Source organism: Chelonia mydas, chromosome 8 (genome assembly GCF_015237465.2).
Source record: "Chelonia mydas isolate rCheMyd1 chromosome 8, rCheMyd1.pri.v2, whole genome shotgun sequence".
In the NCBI taxonomy this organism is placed as follows: domain Eukaryota; kingdom Metazoa; phylum Chordata; order Testudines; family Cheloniidae; genus Chelonia; species Chelonia mydas.
Window position 1 is genome coordinate 76,772,013 of NC_057854.1, and position 19,422 is coordinate 76,791,434.

The 19,422-nt window shown below is 41.6% G+C and overlaps 1 protein-coding gene across 1 annotated transcript in view; it reads right to left on the minus strand.

The window, feature by feature from the left end:
- LOC102946491 (calcium-activated chloride channel regulator 1) overlaps positions 1-17,993 on the minus strand; it is a 33,732-nt gene extending 15,739 nt beyond the window's left edge. Inside the window, exons 1-8 of the mRNA XM_037907940.2 lie at positions 17,844-17,993; positions 16,496-16,636; positions 15,930-16,080; positions 12,417-12,534; positions 10,359-10,518; positions 8,719-8,946; positions 5,106-5,330; positions 2,381-2,558 (exon numbers count right to left, since the gene is read on the minus strand). Coding sequence (XP_037763868.2) covers positions 2,381-2,558; positions 5,106-5,330; positions 8,719-8,946; positions 10,359-10,518; positions 12,417-12,534; positions 15,930-16,080; positions 16,496-16,636; positions 17,844-17,993 — 1,351 coding nt within the window. The remainder of the gene's footprint in view (positions 1-2,380; positions 2,559-5,105; positions 5,331-8,718; positions 8,947-10,358; positions 10,519-12,416; positions 12,535-15,929; positions 16,081-16,495; positions 16,637-17,843) is intronic.
- Between the last annotated feature and the right edge of the window lie 1,429 nt (positions 17,994-19,422).

Sequence of the window (19,422 nt, forward strand, 5' to 3'; positions counted from 1 at the left end):
AGAATCAAAATCACAAGTCCGCCTGTGTATGGGCCTTCTCTCACTAGGATAGTCTGAGGCCTGGTTCTTAAGCTAAGGCCTTTGTCTAAGCAGCAGGGGCAGCCATAAACTGGGACGCGAACGGTCACATCCTCACATCCCAAACCAGTCACGCTGAAATAAGGTGGTATTGGGTTGTTAGGAAGACTATCCTGACCTGATAGTTCCCATCACCACCAGATAGAGAAACAGATCTTAAGATGGTTAAAGAAAACTTAGTTTGCTAGCATCCTGTCTGGCAATAAATCACTTATTAATGGTTGTGGTTGTGAAACCCTCATTTCTGTATTGTTTTATCTTGATGGCCCCCACTTTTTTTTATTGTTAATCTGTCTGGTTCTCTAATTGTTTCTGTCTGTATAATGAATTTTGCTAGGTGTAAGTTAAAGAGGGTAGTGGGATATAATTGGTGAGACAGTTATGTTACAATATGTTAGGATTGGTTAGTTAAATTTCAGTAAAATGATTGGTTAAGGTATAGCTGTGAATATTCCTATATAAACTGGGGTCAAACAGGAAGTGGAAGGGAAATTGTAATCATGCTTGCTAAGGCAAGGGGAATGGGAACAGGGAATGGGGAACAGGGACACAGGCAAGGCTCTGTGGCATCAGAACTGGGAAGGGGGACACTGGGGAACAGACTCTATTGACATGTAAGCAGTGTTAGGATGAGCTCCACCCTGACATCTGGTGGTGAGGTGTGGCAAGTTGTGGAAAAAAACTTCAGGGGCTGATCTCATTTGCATAGGCACACCCACCCCGCCTAGACTGAGGCCATAGTTGCCCAAATGGTCACTTTGGCTGCTGTGGGATCCCCAGTGTCTCTGTTACTGGGGCAGGAAGAATAAATTGTTATTACCCTGATTATGGGAACTGTGCTTGGAACTGTACTTGGCCTTTTGTTATGATGGAGGGACTCACCATCAACTAAGTAGCACTCGCTAGGTAAGGGTCATGGGTTCCAAAACTCTGTGAATTGAGAGAGGTTGGGGACAAGTATTGACATTTGGTGGTATGGGCCCCTTGGTGAGGGCCTTACATGCTAATTGCACTTCCTTCTCTCTCCACTGTGGAATATCAGAGCTAATTTTGATTTCATTAGGAGTCTAGTTACAAGCTGCTGGACTCACTTTGGGCTAATGGTGCACCAGCACTGAGGCTCCCCTACTACAAGCTGAAATCACTGAGCGTTGTGTTAAGTAGTGGGGGAGCCTGAAGATATATTGTGGAGCAGTTTGCGGGACGGCTGGAGTGCCTTGTGGACAGGCTGGTGGAGCAGTTCATAGGACGGCGGGAGCTGCTGGTGGGACGCGGAGCAGTTTGTGGACCGGCTGGTGGAGCAGTTCGTGGGACGGTGGGAGCTGCTGGCGGGCCGCTGAGCTGAGTGAAGGAGTTCGTGGGGTGGCTGGCGGAGCGGAGCGGAGCTGTGGGGCGGTCAGCTTCAGATCATGTAAGGTGCCTCTTACCCCTGTCCCATCTCCACCCAGGTTGGGAGGTAAAGCTCTGCAGATAAACTTTCGAACTCTGGGGCTGCCATGACCAGGGACAGAGACTTTTGGGTCATTGGACTTTTGGTGATTTGGGATTGCTGGACTCAAGAACCAAAGGGAAAGGGGCATGCCCCAATTTGCTTGGGGTGGGGGTTTTTTTTTGCTCATGGGTTGTGTTATGAATCCTGTTGGTGGTGTTTCCCCAACATAATGCCACATTGTTTCTCTCTGTTGTTAAAAGGCTTTGCTACACTCAGACTATGTGCTTGCGAGAGGGGAAGTATTGCCTCTTGGAGGCGCCCAGCGGGGGTGGTATATATTTGTCCCAGGTCACTGGGTGGGGGCTCGAGCCGGTTTGCATTGTGTTATTGGAATGGATCCCCTAGCTATTGAACCCGGCCCTTGTTGCTGCCAACTCTGACAGGCAGAAGGGTTACAGGCATATAGAGATAAGCCTGACTGGTGTGAAGGGCTTCAAAATATGCTTGCTTGTAAACTAACCCCAATAAACATCACATTGTCTGCACTTCAGACTTCTGGTCTTTTGCTGCTTGCTGTCTGTGTGACAAGAACCAGGGAAGTGGGAGGGAGAAGGGAAAGCACGCTAACACTATTTAGCAGGGTGTTACCAGGTTACAGTTTTTTTTAAAGCAAGGACAGGTAAACATGAACAATTGCTCCCAATATTGTTGTGTTTACTTAGGTGAAAATAAGCATTCTGTAAATACGACTGGAATTAGGTGACTAAGTTTACTTTCTTTTCATATTACAAGTTGTAAACCACTCTATTTTTACATTTCATGCTTCATGTATGCAAGCCAAAAAAAGGGTTAGTTTACAAAGTTACTCACCTGTCACGTCTGAAAATTGTTCTAGTTCTGGAGCAGCATTTGGTCCCAAAGCAATGGTGTGAATGATTGAGCCACTGTTTTCTACCTCCGTAAGGCAATTGCTCATACATGTATCCTCTCCATCTGTCAGCAGTACAATTTCAGAACCATAGAGATTAGCGTATTTTTGTTTAATCACCTGAATTGAAAAGAGAATTTCAGGTGTTAGCAATAGGACTTTGTTGTAAATCAGAGGTGGGCAAACTACAGCCCGCGGGCCCGTCCTGCCCGGCTCCTGAGCTCCCAGCCGGGGAGGCTAGCCCCGGCCCCTCCCCTGCTATCCCCTCTCCCCCGCAGCGCTCTGGGTGGCGGGGCTGTGCGCTGATGCAGGGCAGCACAGCAGTGTGTCTGGCTCTGGCCGGGCGACGCGGCTGCCAGACATGCTGCTCTGAGGGGCATGGTAAGGGGGCCGGGACGGGATGTTCCAGGGATCAGTCAGGGGACAGGGAACAGGGGGCGGCTGGATAGGTGTGGGAGTCCTGGGGGGCCCGTCAGGGGGCAGTTGAATGGGGCAGAGGTTCTGTGGGGGGGGGGTGGTCAGGGGACGGGGAACAAGGGTATTGGAAAGGTGTGGGAGTCCCAGGGGGCCAGTCATGGGGCAGGGGTGTGGATAGGGGTCGGGGCAGTCAGGGGACAGGGAGCAGGGGGGTTGGATGGGTGGGGAGCTCTGAGGGGACAGAAAGTGGGAGGGGGCGGATAGGGGACAGGCTGTTTGGGGAGGCATAGCCTTCCCTACCCAGCCCTCCATACAGTTTTGCAACCCCGATGTGGCCCTTGGGCCAAAAAGTTTGCCCACCCCTGTTGTAAATGTTAGCTGCCCTAGCACATCTAGTGTCTACGTCAAGGGAAATGGTTATCAGTTGTAAGGCAAAATCCTTTCCTTACAAGTGTGAATTGTGCTGCAAGTGGAGATTGTGTTATGTGGCAATGGCTGAATTGAAAGTGTCTGAATTATCCTGCCTGTACAGAGCAGGATGGTTTGTTCAGGGGAGAGGTGTCTAAGGGTAGCATATTCCTTACATCTCTTCCAAGAAGTTGTAATGTGTGCCCTCACTCCAGGTCCTGCTGCTAATGACAGCATATCCACAGTGCATTTTCCAGAAGCCCTGAACATGTCCCTTAAGGCTATGGAAAGCTACCTTGAACACAGTTCTGTTCTGGTTAGTGACTTGAGAAATCACAGCATAAGATGGTTCCATTTTTATTTAACCACATTTCAGAATGAAACCATGCTGAAACCATAGAATGATAGAAGATTAGGGTTGGAAGAGACCTCATGAAGTCATCTAGTCCAATCCCCTGCTCAAAGCTGGACCAACTCAAACTAAATCATCCCAGTCAGGGCTTTGTCAAGCTGGGTCTTAAAAACCTATAAGGATGGAGATTCTACCACCTCTCTAGGTAACCCATTCCAGTGTTTCACCACTCTCCTAGTGAAATAGTTTTTCCTAATATCCAGCCTAGAATTCCCCCACTGCAACTTGAGACCATTGCTTCTTGTTCTGTCATCTGCCACCACTGAGAACAGCCTAGCTCCATCCTCTTTGGAACCCCCCTTCCGGTAGTTGAAGGCTGCTATCAAATCTCCCCTCACTCTTGTCTTCTGCAGACTAAATAAGCCCAGTTCCCTCAGCCTCTCCTCGTAAGTGATGTGTCCCAGCCCCCTAATCATTTTCATTGCACTCCGCTGCACTCTCTCCAATTTGTCCACAACCCTTCTGTAGTGGTGGGACCAAAATTGGACGCAATACTCCAGGTGTGGCCTCACCAGTGCCGAATAGAGGGGAATAATCACATCCCTCGATCTGCTGGCAATGCTCCTACTAACACAGGCCAATATGCCATTGGCCTTCTTGGCAACAAGGGCACACTGCTGACTCATATCCAGCTTCTCGTCCACTATAATCTCCAGGTCCTTTTCTGCAGAACTGCTGGTAAGCCAGTCGGTCCCCAGCCTGTAGCAGTTCAAAGGATTCTTCCTTCCTAAGTGCAGGACTCTGCACTTGTCCTTGGTGAACCTCATCAGATTTCTTTTGGCCCAATCCTCCAATTTGCCTAGGTCACTCTGGGCCCTATCCCTACCCTCCACTGTATCTACCTCTTTCCCCCCAGCTTAGTGTCATCCGTGAACTAACCAATGCTAAAATAAACAAAATGTGGAATTTCTTGTAAGACTTTATATGATTTTGATCTTCTGCAAGATGCCTTGAGATTCCTGCAAAGCACTCTTGTAAGATTGTTTCAATGCAGTCTTAATGTTTTTGTAGTATAAACATGGCAGGGCCTTGTTAATTTCTTAGGCCCTGATGTTGCTTTTGTTGAACTGAATAGATTGAGCTTCCTAAGTCTCTCACTATAAAGCACATTTTCTAAACCTTTAGTTGTTCTTGTGGCTCCCTTCTGAACCCCTTCCAGTTTCCCTACATCCTTTCTGAAGTGTGGACACCAGAACCAGTCCCAGTATTCCAGTAATGGTGTCAGTACTGCTGTACACAGAGGTGAAATCACCTCCCTACTTCTACTCACTATTCTCCTCCTTATACATCCTAGGAATGGGTCACATTAGCTCTCTTGGCTATATCACTGCACTCAAAGCTTATGTTCAGCTGGATATCCACCATGATCCCTAATTCCATTTCAGTGTCACTGCATTCCAGGACACATTCCCCCTAATGTTCTCCTTCACCTCAAATCCTTTGCGTACTCCTTCGCAGATGTTAGTTCCTCCATCAGCTGATGTAGGCAGGTATTTGATAAGATTCTGGCGTACATTCTCACTAACTATTTGTTGTAGATTAATTTTAATTTGTGCTGTGGACTGGAATGTGATCATTCCAACCCAGGAACCCATTTCAACAATCTGTAGCAGGAATATCTCCGCAGATTGGTAGAGACGATTAATGCGGTTATTCTGCAGGTGAAGAAAGGACGTTCTTAGAATGGTCAAGGCTTTTCAGAAGAGACAGCAAAAAGCAAGAATACAGCAATTACTAATATTGTTCAGTTTGTACAAATAAATTGAAATGAACCTGACATGGAGTAGATGAGAGATTTGGATGGAAAATATGGGTAGTTTTCTAATTTTCCAATATCTGAGTACCCCAAAGTACCCCATATATCACCCCGGCATATTCTTTCCAAACCAATGGAGATGTGTGCCATGTCTGGCTATCATGAAAGAGTATCTGCATACTGAAAAGGAGTACTTGTGGCACCTTAGAGACTAACCAATTTATTTGAGCATAGGCTTTCGTGAGCTACAGCTCACTTCATCAGATGTAGCTCACCAAAGTTTATGCTCAAATAAATTGGTTAGTCTCTAAGGTGCCACAAGGACTCCTTTTCTTTTTGCGAATACAGACTAACACGGCTGTTACTCTGAAACCTATCTGCATACTGAAACCTCCAGGAGATATATAACAGTGTGAGCCAAACAGCTTTCTAATAATGTGATCGCATGGTCACAAATCAGATTGTGTCACATAATTTGTTTAGGTAAAATGGCTGCAGCCTCAGAGAACAGCACTCAACCTACCTATGCATTAGGATAGCCCCTCTATTTCACAGGCACCTGGCACTTGGAAAATTTGTTAATTTTAGTGAAAGAATTTATTTTAAATGTAAATATTTGAACAGATTGCTGAAAACCAGCTGAGAAAGTTTACCCTTGGAAGATTTTCTTTCTCTATTAAAACTAGCTGTCATTATTCTTGATCTTTTTAAGGATTCTCATCCTTTCCTATATTAAGGTTAGGAGATGGACAATTGCTGTATTTTTATCTCCGGAAATCTAGGTGCACATCTTAGTTAACGAGTTTGCCTCTTAATAGCTTTGGGGTGAATTTGATGCTAATGAGAGTAAAATACTCATAGCGCCAGTTTACAAAAGCTTTTCCAGACTGCTCCTTTACTGCACCTCCACAGCTGCTATTCCAATCTGAAATCTCTCCAGAGGAAGGAATGCCAGCTGTGTCAAAAATATTGATTGTGTGATGAGGACGGGTAATCATTAGAGAACACCACACTCATTTCACTTGTGATCCAGATTTTGCAGTATTATCTCTAGGTTGGTACATTTACATCCTGGGCCTCTCAGTCCCCAGTTGGGTGATTTCATAGCATGTGTCATGCATGACAGACATTTATTACATCATAACATCACTAGATAATTTGTGGAAACTGTCAATCTTTGCTAAAGATCAGTCCCAGAAATAGAATTGTACTGGTATGGCATGTTAGGAAGAGCAATATAGGGGAAGCGTACACAGGGTATATCTGCACTGTACATGTTTTCAGCCAGTGTTTAGTGCTTTACTTTCAAGAGCACTGAATTCCATGCTGCTCAACTGTAGTTCATCACAAGATGCACCACTTACTTGCTATCCATATCTTTCTTTGTCATAAATTAAATGAAGTCCTTATCTGATATTGACAAATACTGAACCACAAAACTTAAATCATATAAAACATTATATAGTACCCTGTAGGCCAAAGAAGTAGCCAGATGCTATTTTAATCACCCTTCTGTACAATTTGGTTGAATTCATTATTATAGATCTTCATCAAATATATTAAGAGACCTTTTCAATCTGCGTTAGCTTCATAAATTATCTTTCTGAGAGAGAATATAAATCCCATGCACCATCCTTGGCAAATTCCATACCATATGCCAAGGATTTTTCTAATAGACTTTATCAAAACATCATCATTTGACTCCTCAGTGGAGTTGTGTTGATTGTTGAACTGAAGACCCAAAAAATTTTTTTAAATAAAGCTATATTAATACACTTATACTTTATAATAATATATGTGGAATTCATGTTAGTATAGTACAGTTTTAACCTGCATGAGTTGGGAGTACTAATGTTATTCCTTTTTGGTGAAATTTTGAGTGACTAGGCAGGTCATTCCAAAGAAGCGTTGATAAAACCTTTCTACCACATGAAAATATATTCAGTATAACAGGAAAAAGTATTCTTGAATGTTTTAGAGAGGTTTCATTTTTTTTTATATTGAGACTATTTTTTACCCCTGCACCTGTAAAGCCAGGTGCCTTTGTTATCATTATTCAATCCATACAGGGCTCATAAAGACTTCTAAAAATTACATTTTTTCCAGATATAAATATACTACAATTTTAAAGCAAGATATCTGGGGCCTCCCTAGGGCATAAAAGGGTGTTGTGCTCCCCACAGGGATGCTGAGGACCTTCTCTTCCCAGAGATATACTGGTGGGAAGATCCTATTTCCAGCCCTGAAAGTCTGTGAGATAACACACTTCAAAGTTGTAACGTTTTTGAGAATAGACGTTGTCACTGGCTCAGGATTCAATGTTTGAAACTAACAAATTAGGGATGAAGAAATTCTGTATATTGGGGAAAGAATACAACATAGGTTGATATAAAAATAGCTCTTGGAAGCTGGGGAGTGGTTTGGAATGTAAGAATAAAACCTGGGGAGATGGATTTATGGGCAGAAGACAGCTGAAGCTTGTAAAGGTACAGGATAAATAAACTGCAAAAATGTGACAAACTTATCACATGACTCTCACTTCTACTGTTATATGATATTTATACATATGAACACATAGCTTATTCAGGGAGGTTATATTGGATTTACTGTAAGAATGATAAATTTGAGGCCCAAAACAGATTAAGAGTCTCTTTAAGGGCTCATGTCACCTACAGGGACCCCTCCAAGATGATAATTAGGCTAAATAGCACAAGTTTTAATTAAAAAAAAAAGTCTCACTCTGGTTAATCCAGCATCACCTTATGACAACCCAAATTCTTGACTCATTAGGATGAATGATTGAGGGAAAGTATTTCATTTTTATTTTGCTATACACAGTGACTTTCATATTTATTTTGAAAATAATTTGTGAGTCACATAGCACAAAACTTCCATGTCTGATATATTTTCTGTTTTGGGGAACTACAGTAGTTCTGACATTCTGGAGCTGAAGTTAAAAAAAGAGCAGTAGTTATATTTTGTAAGGAAAGAGAGACCAAGTCTGGCATATCATTTTTAGCAATTTGAGTTTCCTTTTAGCAATCCCTAAATATGTATAATGGAAAAATAATGGCATCAAATTTTCTAAAATAATAAACATGCTTTCTGAAATATTGACTAAAGAAAATATTTGTGTGGGGGTGTGTGTGTGTGTGTGTGTATATATATATATATATATATATATATATAAACACATACATACACACACCACATTGTTTTATAATTGCCTAACTGTTTCTAAGCAGTTCTGCTAAAAAAGAAAGAAACTTATATATGTTTGTTCTTACTTGAGCCATACTCCCAGAAACATCCAGTACAAGACAGATTACTCTGTCTTTGGTCTGCAGCAATGTGAAGGAGGTCTCATATGGAGGGCTTGTGCTATTTATTGGAGAGGTGTTACTGAAGTCAGGAGAGTTCTTAATTATTTCCCAGGTGCTGTGGTAGTTACACATTTTGTTCTGCATATTTGTAGCCTTTTCATTATGAGTACTTTGATCACAGAACTCAACCACCTTAAAATAAAGCCAAGTGGAAGAGAAGAAAAATTATTGAAAAAAGCAAGTATACACATGTAGTAGCAAATCCCAGTATACTATTGTTCCATTGCTCATGACAACCACAAATACAGAAATTCTCTGCCCACTCTAAAGGCTACAGAGAATATAATCTTTCTATGTCCTGTACCCTGGACGAAGTCAAAGAAGCATGTTCCCAAAGAACCTGTCTCAGGGTTTACACTGTCCATAGAACTGCAGCTCAAGTGGACATACCCACATTAGCTTTAGTCCAGCTAGTGCGGCTACAGATAGCAGGGAAGATTTGGCTGCATGGGCTTCAGCATGTCTGTACAAGCTCACCCAGAACCCTGGATATATACTCAGATTGCTAGCCTGCAGGGTGTCCATGCCATTATGTCTTCGCTGCTATTTTTAGCCGCACAAGCTATATTAAAGTTAGCACAGAGATGCCTACCTGAGCTTCAGTCATACTTCCGATTGCGGTGTAGACACACGGTGTGTCTACTTACCCAGTGTTGTGAGGATGCCCAGGCAGTGCAAACCTCATCAATAAAGTTCACAGATATGTAGTTACTATGGTGTCCCAGTACTTTGATACATAAGGATCTCAACTCATCTGGGACACAACACACTCTGCTAATGGAAAATCATGCAGGAATGGAAAAGTTTTTTCAAAACAAAAACTCTCTGATCTTCTTGACTGTCAGGAGTACTTTTAAAGAGGATGAACAGCTCACTGCCCCCTTACTAGTCTTAGCAGAGCAAAATTTATGTCACATAATATTTTCAAAGCTCCAGAAGTAAGGTGCTGACTGCTTCTAGCAAGTTGCTGAGCACACTCAGTTTCCATTTATTTTAGTGGCGTTGAAAATGCTTAGCCCTTCGCAGGAGGCTTGTCACAATGTTATAACAGAAAATGCCTCCTGTCTGGGTAACTTTTTATTTTTACCTGATCCAAAAAGGAGCAAAATTAGCTACAATCTCTGGGTATTTCCATATACCTGTGATGGGACAGATAAGTCCCACGCTGGCAATGAAAGGGTTAGTGAGAGCCTGTGGACCCAGTTGGCCCCACCCCACTACACCAACCGTAAATATCAGGCAAGGAGAGGGAAGCTAAAATAAACTTAGGTAAACTCAGGGCTCCCCAGGAAGGAAAGCAGAGGGGAAGTTTTTTGGACAGAGTGATACGTGGAAAGAGGCTTGGATCTGTGAGTAAAGAAAATACCCCTTATTTGATTCCTGCTATCTTCAGAGTAACAGGACATTGTGTATATTGTTTGTAAAGAAACAGGAAACATCAAAGAAATACTTTATTACATATCAGCTTCTCCTAATGGAAACAACATACAAGACCCCAAATATTGGCTACCCAACTGGGTCAAAAAAGCAGTAACAATACTTACAGAAGGGAGGCTTTGCATGTACATTATAGATGCTGGGGCATTTTGTATTTTATTTGGTACAAATTTACATCCAGCTTCATACAGCTTTGTCTGCTCATCATATTTGCATTCTTTTGTCGTGCTTTGGACTATGTATTTACCTGTGACACTAGCTGAACACCTAAAGGGGAGGTAAGATAGTAAGAGACTTCGCTAACAAGCCACATATAATCAAAATAATAATCTAAATAATAATCTGTTATTTATTATTTGAATCATGTAAGGCCCAAAGCCTCCAGTCATCATTGGGATTGTATTGTACTAGCCATTGCTCAAACACAAATTTAGACACTATCTCTGCTCCCAAAGAGTTTACAATCTAATTTAGAAATGGTCAGAATAATAAAATACTGGTAGACTTTTTTTTCCAGAGGCATCCTCAAGTAACTATGTATAGGTTGTGAATCAAACACCATCTACGTGAGGAGAAACAATATGAGTGATGAGTGCCTCCACTATTCCATCAATATACCTCAATCCAGACTTGAAGAACGTGCTCCAGAGGTGAACTGCTACTACATTCTCCATGCCCATTCAATCATTGTCTCTGTGACAGAGATCTAGGAGCCTAGAGCTAACCCAACACTGGTCACTAAGTTACTAGCTATTCCCCGCCTGGAGTGGACTTAACTGAGGGCAAGTCTACACTACAGCACTATACTGGAGCAGCTGCACCACTGTAGCTGCACTGCTGTGGCACGTCTGGTGAAGATGGGCTATGCTAAGGGAGAGCGCTCTCCCATCAGTATAATTACTCTCACCTCAGTGAGAAGTGGAAGGTATGTAAGCAGGAGAGCATCTCCTGTCAACATAGCACCAGTGAGGAGAGCACGAGGCTTGCATCGCTTGTTGGGAGGGGGGCTTTCTTGACTTAGGCTGTAGTGTAGACCTGTCCTGAGAGATGGGTGCTTAATGTTCTAATTAGGCATGGGGCTGATGTGCTAATGAGAGCAATCAACCCATCAGCTGGGAGCAGTTAAGAGGCAGGAAGGAAGTGCAAGAGGTAAGATGCCAGGAGATACAGGGGCACATGATGAGGAGATCTTTCCCTCTGCCACCCCAGCGAGTGGGCTGTGGGGAAGTTTACGTACACTGGTATGTTACTGCCCAAGGCTGTACTGATGAACTGGTGGAGGGACCTAATAAATAACACTCTCATGCTTATAAACCTGGAAAGTGTCCAGCCAGTTTGTGGTGGTCCAAAGGTCGGAGCAGGGAACCCTGTTGCAGTCTCCTTCAGTGGTAACTGCCAATTAGAGTGCTAATTGCAGCAGAGGAGTTTTGTGATGTTGATACTTGTCCATTAGGAATTGGACAGAAAACACTAATTCATTTCACAATGGCCAACAAGTGACTAGCAAACGGTAATGAGTTTTAGGCCCTACCAAACTGGATCAAGTTCAGACCAGAGCCATTCCAACCCTCTGAGATATCCAGTCTCACTCTGTTTTTTGTTTTTCATTGACAGAGTTCTACGCTTTAAAAAAACCCCTTAGATATGAAGACTCTAGAGAACATTATCATAAGAGAGTAACCGCTTTAAAGCAGATCAATAATGGGGTGTGTACCTTGACCATGTCCCTTTTTAATATTAAAAAAACCCCTAAACATGAAGTGGTAAGAATGGTTTGGAACTTTAAGGATCACGCCCCAGGGGAACTTAAGAAACCATTCTTATTTAATACATGCTAACCGCTATTTGATAAAGCTATTGTAAATCAAAAAGTAGAAAACAGTAACTCAAATCTGCAATTGCACCCAAATTAAAAGCTCATTTAGTATAAAAAATGTGTTGGATTATAAAATTATAGTGACTGCAATTCAATGAGACTGCTCTGTGGGCAGTAATATTGTTAAACATTGTCCTATCGTTTCTTTTTTAATCCTATGAACAACAACTCGCCAAGACTCTTTGCATGGGGCTCAAAGTACAGACTGAAAACAGACAAGTATGTGCCAAATGTCATTGAACTATTTAAAATGTCATCAGCTGAATTCAAAATATAAAAACACTGGTACCTTGTTGCTTCAACACTTGCTTTTCCGGAGTTTATGGACACATAGAAAGGTGCATCATTATTGTATTCATCAAACACCCCCCAACGAAGATGGGCCCATTCATGGACAAAAACCTTGGCTACAGAAGAGCAGGAGCATGTGTGAATTCTAAATGCAACACTTTAAAGTTGATTTTATATTTCAGTATGTCGTTTAAACAAATTTAGGGTCCAATCCTGCAATGAGCTCTGCTTGGATGGACCCCTGTACTCACACAGGACTCATTGCGGGATCCAGGCCTTAAACCCAAACAGATCACTGTGTTCAGATTAACCCTTCCAGAGTATTAACAGACCTGGGTAAAGATCTGACACCTCTGTTTGCAGACAGTAGCTTCTGTCTATTCCTGGCATCAAGCAAGGTGTTTCATGTTACCCATGTCTTCTAAAATAATTCTTGGCTCTTATATAACACAAAGGAAAAGGTGTACTGTACATTAGAAAACCATAGAGAAGTTAGTTTAATTTCAGTTTAAGGTAAAACTAAGGATTACTTAAATAGTTGAAGGCAGATAAAGTGTAAAAGGTTAGACAACCAGAATACTTTCCCAGAAAACCATAATATCACATCAAGACAAACTAACCCCTTTCTTGCAGGTGTTGGTAAAGCCATTGACATGGAGAATGTATATAATGTTGTCTAACTAAAGCTTTTAACTAGAGATGGGCCAAGGAAGCAGAGCTCATATCTGGTTAAATTTAAGTCAGAATTCAAGGTTTGAGTTCAATGCTTCACCCAGGTTAGTATTTGACTTTACTGGATTCCAATGAATTGTTTTAAGGAGATTTTTGTCCCAAAATGCCAGAAATCTGATGAGACCACAAACCTATACATTTTTATCTAATCGAATGCAGGTTTGTCTTGGATTTGAATCCAAATAACTTTGCACATTTACCAGGGTTCAGACTCAAGGGACTGCTTTTGACCTAGTTCTATTTTAAAAGAAACACATCAATTATTGATTCTAATTTGTGTATGGAAACGGATTAATAAATTGGACACTATATTGGTTAAATGGGCATAGGAGAAAGTCATTTTAATGACAGCAGATTACACTGCACAAAACTGAGGGGTTTTTATTGGGGCTTATTTATTTGCTTGTTAATGGCCTCACATGGGCAATGTGAAATCAAAATGGGAATATTGTTCATTCCTTGTGAATGTACACTTACAAGAAGGGTAGTTGGGCAAATGTGACTTTCAGAAGTTCCAATAAAAACCTTCAAGTCCCCAGATCAGGATCCGCTCAGGAGGGTTTGTTCTATTCTAGGATCCACTGGGACTGGTTTTACCTGCATGTTCACCAGGTTACACCCACTGCAACTCTCAGACTAGCTTACTGCACTGTAACGTTAGGATATAGATTATTTCCAAGTCAAAGCAATGATTTAAGAGGAAAAACAACCCACATTTACTGTAAAAATATTAGCCAGAATTTTCTAAAGAGATTGGTCATTTTAGGTTCCCCCTTTTCTGAGTGTCCAACTTAGGACTCCTTAAAGGAGCCTGTTAGGGGGCTCATTCCTTCACCCACTTACTTCCCTGGTCCTTCTCACATGAACAGAGAGCAACAATACCCAAAGTCCAAAGGTGCAAACAATTCGATGTTTATTGGGGTGAACTTCCAGCAAGCATGATTCCAGTTTCCTTCCTTAGTGTCCCCCTTCCCAGCTCTGACACCACAGAGCCTTACACCCGTGTCCCTGTTCCCATTCCTGCCCTTAGCCAAACATGATTCCAGTTTCCCCACCCCCATTCCCTGTTCCCATTTCCGCCTTTAGCAAAACATGATTCCAATTTCCCCACCCATGCACTTCCTGACTGACTGCAGACTATATAGTAAAACTTGAGTTCTGCTTAGCTATACCTTAACCAATCATTTTACTGAAATTTAACTAACCAATCCTAACATATTGTAACATGATTATGTAACCAATTATATCCCACCACCTTGATTAGTTTACACCCAGCAAAATTAATTATACAGCAGACAGGAACAATCACAGAACCAGACAGAGATTATACAGATAAACAATGGGGAAATGGGGACTACAGTGATAGAACAAACACAGAAATGAGGATTTCACAACCCAGCTATTGATAAGTGAGTTCTTGCCAGACAGGATGCTATCAAACTAAGTTTCCTTTTACATCTTCTAGGCACTTCCCTTTCTCTGGAGGCGATAGGCATTATCAGAACAGGATAGTATTCCTAACAGCCCAATAGCACCTTATTTCAATGTGACTAGTTTGGAATGTGAGGATGTGACCAGTTGCTTCCCAGCTTATGGCTGTGTCATAAATATAAAGGAAAGGGTAAACACCTTTAAAATTCCTCCTGGCCAGAGGAAAAATCCTTTCACCTGTAAAGGGTTAAGAAGCTAGGATAACCTCGCTGGCACCTGACCAAAATGACCAATGAGGAGACAAGATGCTTTCAAAAGCTGGGGGGGAGGGAGAAAACAAAGCTCTCTCTCTGTCTGTCTGTGTGATGCTTTTGCCAGGGACAGAACAGGAATGGAGTCTTAGAACTTAGTAAGTAATCTAGCTAGATATGTGTTAGATTATGATTTCTTTAAATGGCTGAGAAAATAAGCTGTGCTGAATAGAATGGATATTCCTGTCTGTGTGTCTGTTTGTAACTTAAGGTTTTGCCTAGAGGGATTCTCTGTGTTTTGAATCTAATTACCCTGTAAGGTATTTACCATCCTGATTTTACAGAGGTGATTCTTTTTATTGTTACTTCTATTAAAATTCCTCTTTTCAAGAACTGAATGCTTTTTTTCCATTGTTCTTAAGATCCAAGAGTTTGGGTCTGTGGTCACCTATGCAAATTGGTGAGGATTTTTATCAAACCTTCCCCAGGAAGTGGGGTGTAAGGGTTGGGAGGCTTTTGGGGGGAAAGACGTTTCCAAACGGGCTCTTTCCTAATAAAATAAATCCGGTCAGACGTTTGGTGATGGCAGTGGAAGTCGTAGGGCAAAGGGTAAAATAGTTTGTACCTTGGGGAAGTTTTAACTTCAGCTGGTAAAAGTAAGCTTCGGAGGTATTCATGCAGGTCCCCACATCTGTACCCTAGAGTTCAGCGTGGAGAAGGAACCTTGACAGGCTGCCTCTGTTGCTTAGCCAAAGATCTTCGCCTAAGCACAGGGCCTCAGACTGTCACAGTAAGAGAAGGACCTTACACTGGCAGACAGTGATTTTGATTCTTTCTTTTATACCTCTATCACTAGCTAAGTGATAAGAATACACCTAAATTCTTAGAGTATAGGCCTTTACAGACAGGCCTGAATATCTATATCCTAACAGAGCCTGATGTTCAACACTTTGTGAAAACCAGGTTCTTTTAACGTGTCGCAGGTTGGGCAACCAAAAACTGAGGCACCCCAAATCACGAGTCACTTTGGAAAATCTTGGCCATTGCATATTTATAACAACAAAAGCAGAAAATTAAGGTCCAATAGATGGTGCTACCTCGTGATCCATAGATGTTATACAAATTGTCATTTAACAGGAAGTCGGGAGTGAAATGAATGTATCGTCCCTTTTCCCCACATCTTCCATATTGCAGAGTGTAGGGATCGTCTCCGTACTTCAAGAAAGGATTAGCCACGATAACATCTGCCTAAAAATAAAATGGTCCTTGTTTAAAGAGCAGCAGAAAAGGGACGGTGACGAATGATTTTACTCACTCCCATTGATTGTTCCCTTGGGTAATGACTGCAGGACTGGGAACTAGAGGGCAATACAAATTCTAAAAAGAGCAATTTATGTTTCCACATTATTGAAAAACTTAGGGCTTGTCTATACAGTGGGGTAACATGCACTACAGGGGGGTGATTTCAAAAGTGCAGGACTACGTTAAAGTGCATCAGGGAACATTTAATACACAAGGATCAATTAATGAGCAATACGTTAGTGTGTTTTAGAAATCACACCCCCATAGTGTGAATTATTCCACCTAATATACAAGACCCTATGTCTTATGCTTATGAACAGAACAAATACTTTTCATTTGTGAAAAGCGCTCTAAGTCTTACCTTATCATATGACTCTGTCTTTATGCTTAAATACTCAGGTTTTGGCAGCCAATGCAGAGGAATTATAATTTTTACAGCTTTGAAGAAAAATCTCTGTTTTGTAGCATTGAACAAATAAGAAGAAGCCTCTTTGACCATGTCCTGGTAGGGAAAGAAAATAAAAGATTTATGAATTAAAAATTGAACAGGAGCAATTTAGACTTGCTAGGAAAGAAGAGTACATAAAGTAACACTAAATGTCTGAAGGCATAGAAAGAAACCAACCTTGGCCAAGAGAAGGGCTGGGACAGATTATTTCCCTCATGGAGCAAGGAGAGACCAAATTGTAACTCTGAAAGACTCTGGATTGCTCCTAGGGCAGTACAACTATATACTGCCCCTTACTCAGGGATTATGATAAAAAACACAATCTAGCCCATAAAATAAAACCTGACAGAGATCCTTCCAAACATGAAATTTCCTCAAAAAAGTTACATGGACCTGAGGTGAAGGATAGGCGTGGTTCGGTTCTGGTCTTTTTCATTGATCTGTAAAATGTACAGTACTTTGATGAATAAAATAAAATGATAAATAGTAAGTAAGTAATAACCTTTTTCTTGTCTCTGGGATTCCTCATTTCTCTGCTCCACTTCTATAGAGTTGTACTTTTTTCCTGCCTCTACAGTGGGCACTACTTTGTCATTATTTTCCTGTTTCCCTCCTCCTTGCTCCTTCCCCACCTCTCCTCAGTAGTTTGGAGGTCACTAGTTAATGGCTATGCCCTCCTCTGTTTATTGTTCTCTTTACAGCAACTGAATGCTGCAATGACCAAATCATTATGAACATGGAGAAAAGATCTACACGGTGACACTGAGAAACGAAAGAATAAAAACAGAAATCACTATATATATACTAAGGGTTTTTAAGAACACAGTGAATATCTGCAAGGCCAGGGAGAAAGGAGGGATAAAAGCAAATGGAAAACATTGTAATGGAGGTACAGTAAATGGTAATTAAATATCCATGTTCTAGAGATTCTCTAGTCTAAGGTAGACATATTTTGGAAAGAAGAAATAAAAAGGTGATACATAGAATCAGCCTGCCCCTGAGCCATGGTATTCCTGTTAAACTTCAAGAGATGAGTACATTCATTTCATTAACAGCAACACTTGAATAAAAATTCAAGCTAAGAACAAATTTAGTAATCATAGAATTGATCTAGCTCCCATGAAAATCAAAAGAGAAAACCTCACATTGACATTAATGGGGGCTGGAACTGGTCTTTTTAAGATTACGGCTAATTTAGAGGTAGAACTAACCAAGACGTCTGAATGTCACAGAAGGACATTACATATACCAAAGTTCTTACCTTTATGTTTCTAATGATATTGTCATTTTCTGGTAATCCAGGGTTAATTGCTATAACAATATCCTCATAGCCACCATTTTTCAGCTGTACCATAGAACCTCTCACTACAGGTAGCAGAAATAAAAGAACCAAGCTCTTGAACACCCTCATTGTCCTTTCTCCACAACTTTTGTTATAAATATGGAGGCACAGCAGTGCTATTTATACAGTTGTATATGAGCAGTTTGTTTGTACATTTTGTATATTTTATGGCAAATATATATGGATCTGCTGTGTAAATTAAGTTTGCATAACTGTGCTCAATGTGATGATGTAGGTTACATATTAATACACTGGGGAAATTCCTAAAGACTGTAATAAGCTAAGTCTGAGCTGTATTTCCTTATCCGTGCACATATTCAGTGCAAAATACAGTGAACAGTTATCACGAGGCAGATATTGCTCAGCAGCCTCCAGCTTCATCACTGGCCATCTCCATCTCCCTTTCAGCCTTCACATACATATTGCACTGGCGTTCTGTAGCTACTCAGCGTATCCATAGTGGTCTGGGAGCAAAATTTCCCTTTTTCATTGTAGAAAAGAGGCCTTACTTTCCAAAGAGTCTGGCATCATGTACCTTTCCAGACCACCCTTCATCAATATTGATGCTTCTGCTGCAGTGATCAACAAATCTTTGGAGGACTTCTGATGATGAACTCTGAGGCCTGGTGTGGTGGGCAAAGCATACATTGGTCCCATCAGTGGCCCCAATACAGTCTGGGAACCCCAGCCATGCAAAACCATTGGTAATCTTCTGTGCAGTGCCCTAGCCTTTATGACCCGTGGCAGCAGCATCCTGTTAATAGCTGCTCACACCTCCATGACAACAGCCTTGACAGTTGACCTATAAACATCAAACTGGTTATCTAGTGAGAGAGAGCAATCCAGGGGGGTGAGCTGTCAGATAACGATGTACATATGCTTCTGCAGGCTGAGGGGAACTCTTGGTTGGTTGCTGCAGCTCCAAGGTGAGCTCCGCTCTGTTTGGCTTAAATGACCTTTTGAACTTTACCATGTACTCTCATACTAGTTTACTTCTAGCCCTCCTGGATTTCCTTCTGAGCAGAGGTTTGCATGCCTCTGAGACTCCACTGATTCCCCAAGTAGCATCCATGCACAGCCTACACCTATGTTCCACAGTTTTACTTCCGCCCTTTATACAGTTCACCAAGTAGCATTCCAACCATGGGCATGCCCCCACCCACAAATAGATTAAAGCTCTACCCTAAACTTAAGAACATCATCCAGCCCTAGGTAGAAAGTAATTTTATTGCAGCATAGCACATAAAGCCAACTGTACAATTTTACAATACAATTCTATTTTCCATTACAGTGGAAGAAGGAAATATGGCTCTGCACAGATTTCAATTGTGAATGCCTGCACGCAAAAAGGCTTATATTGCTCTTATAAAAACAGATTTAGCTACATCTTATCAGTAATGTAACTGCACTATAGAAAGAACGTAAATGCTTTTACAAAGCCATTTTAGAGACAAACTGAAATAAACAGGGCCAACCATAAGCATGCATGTGACTTTAG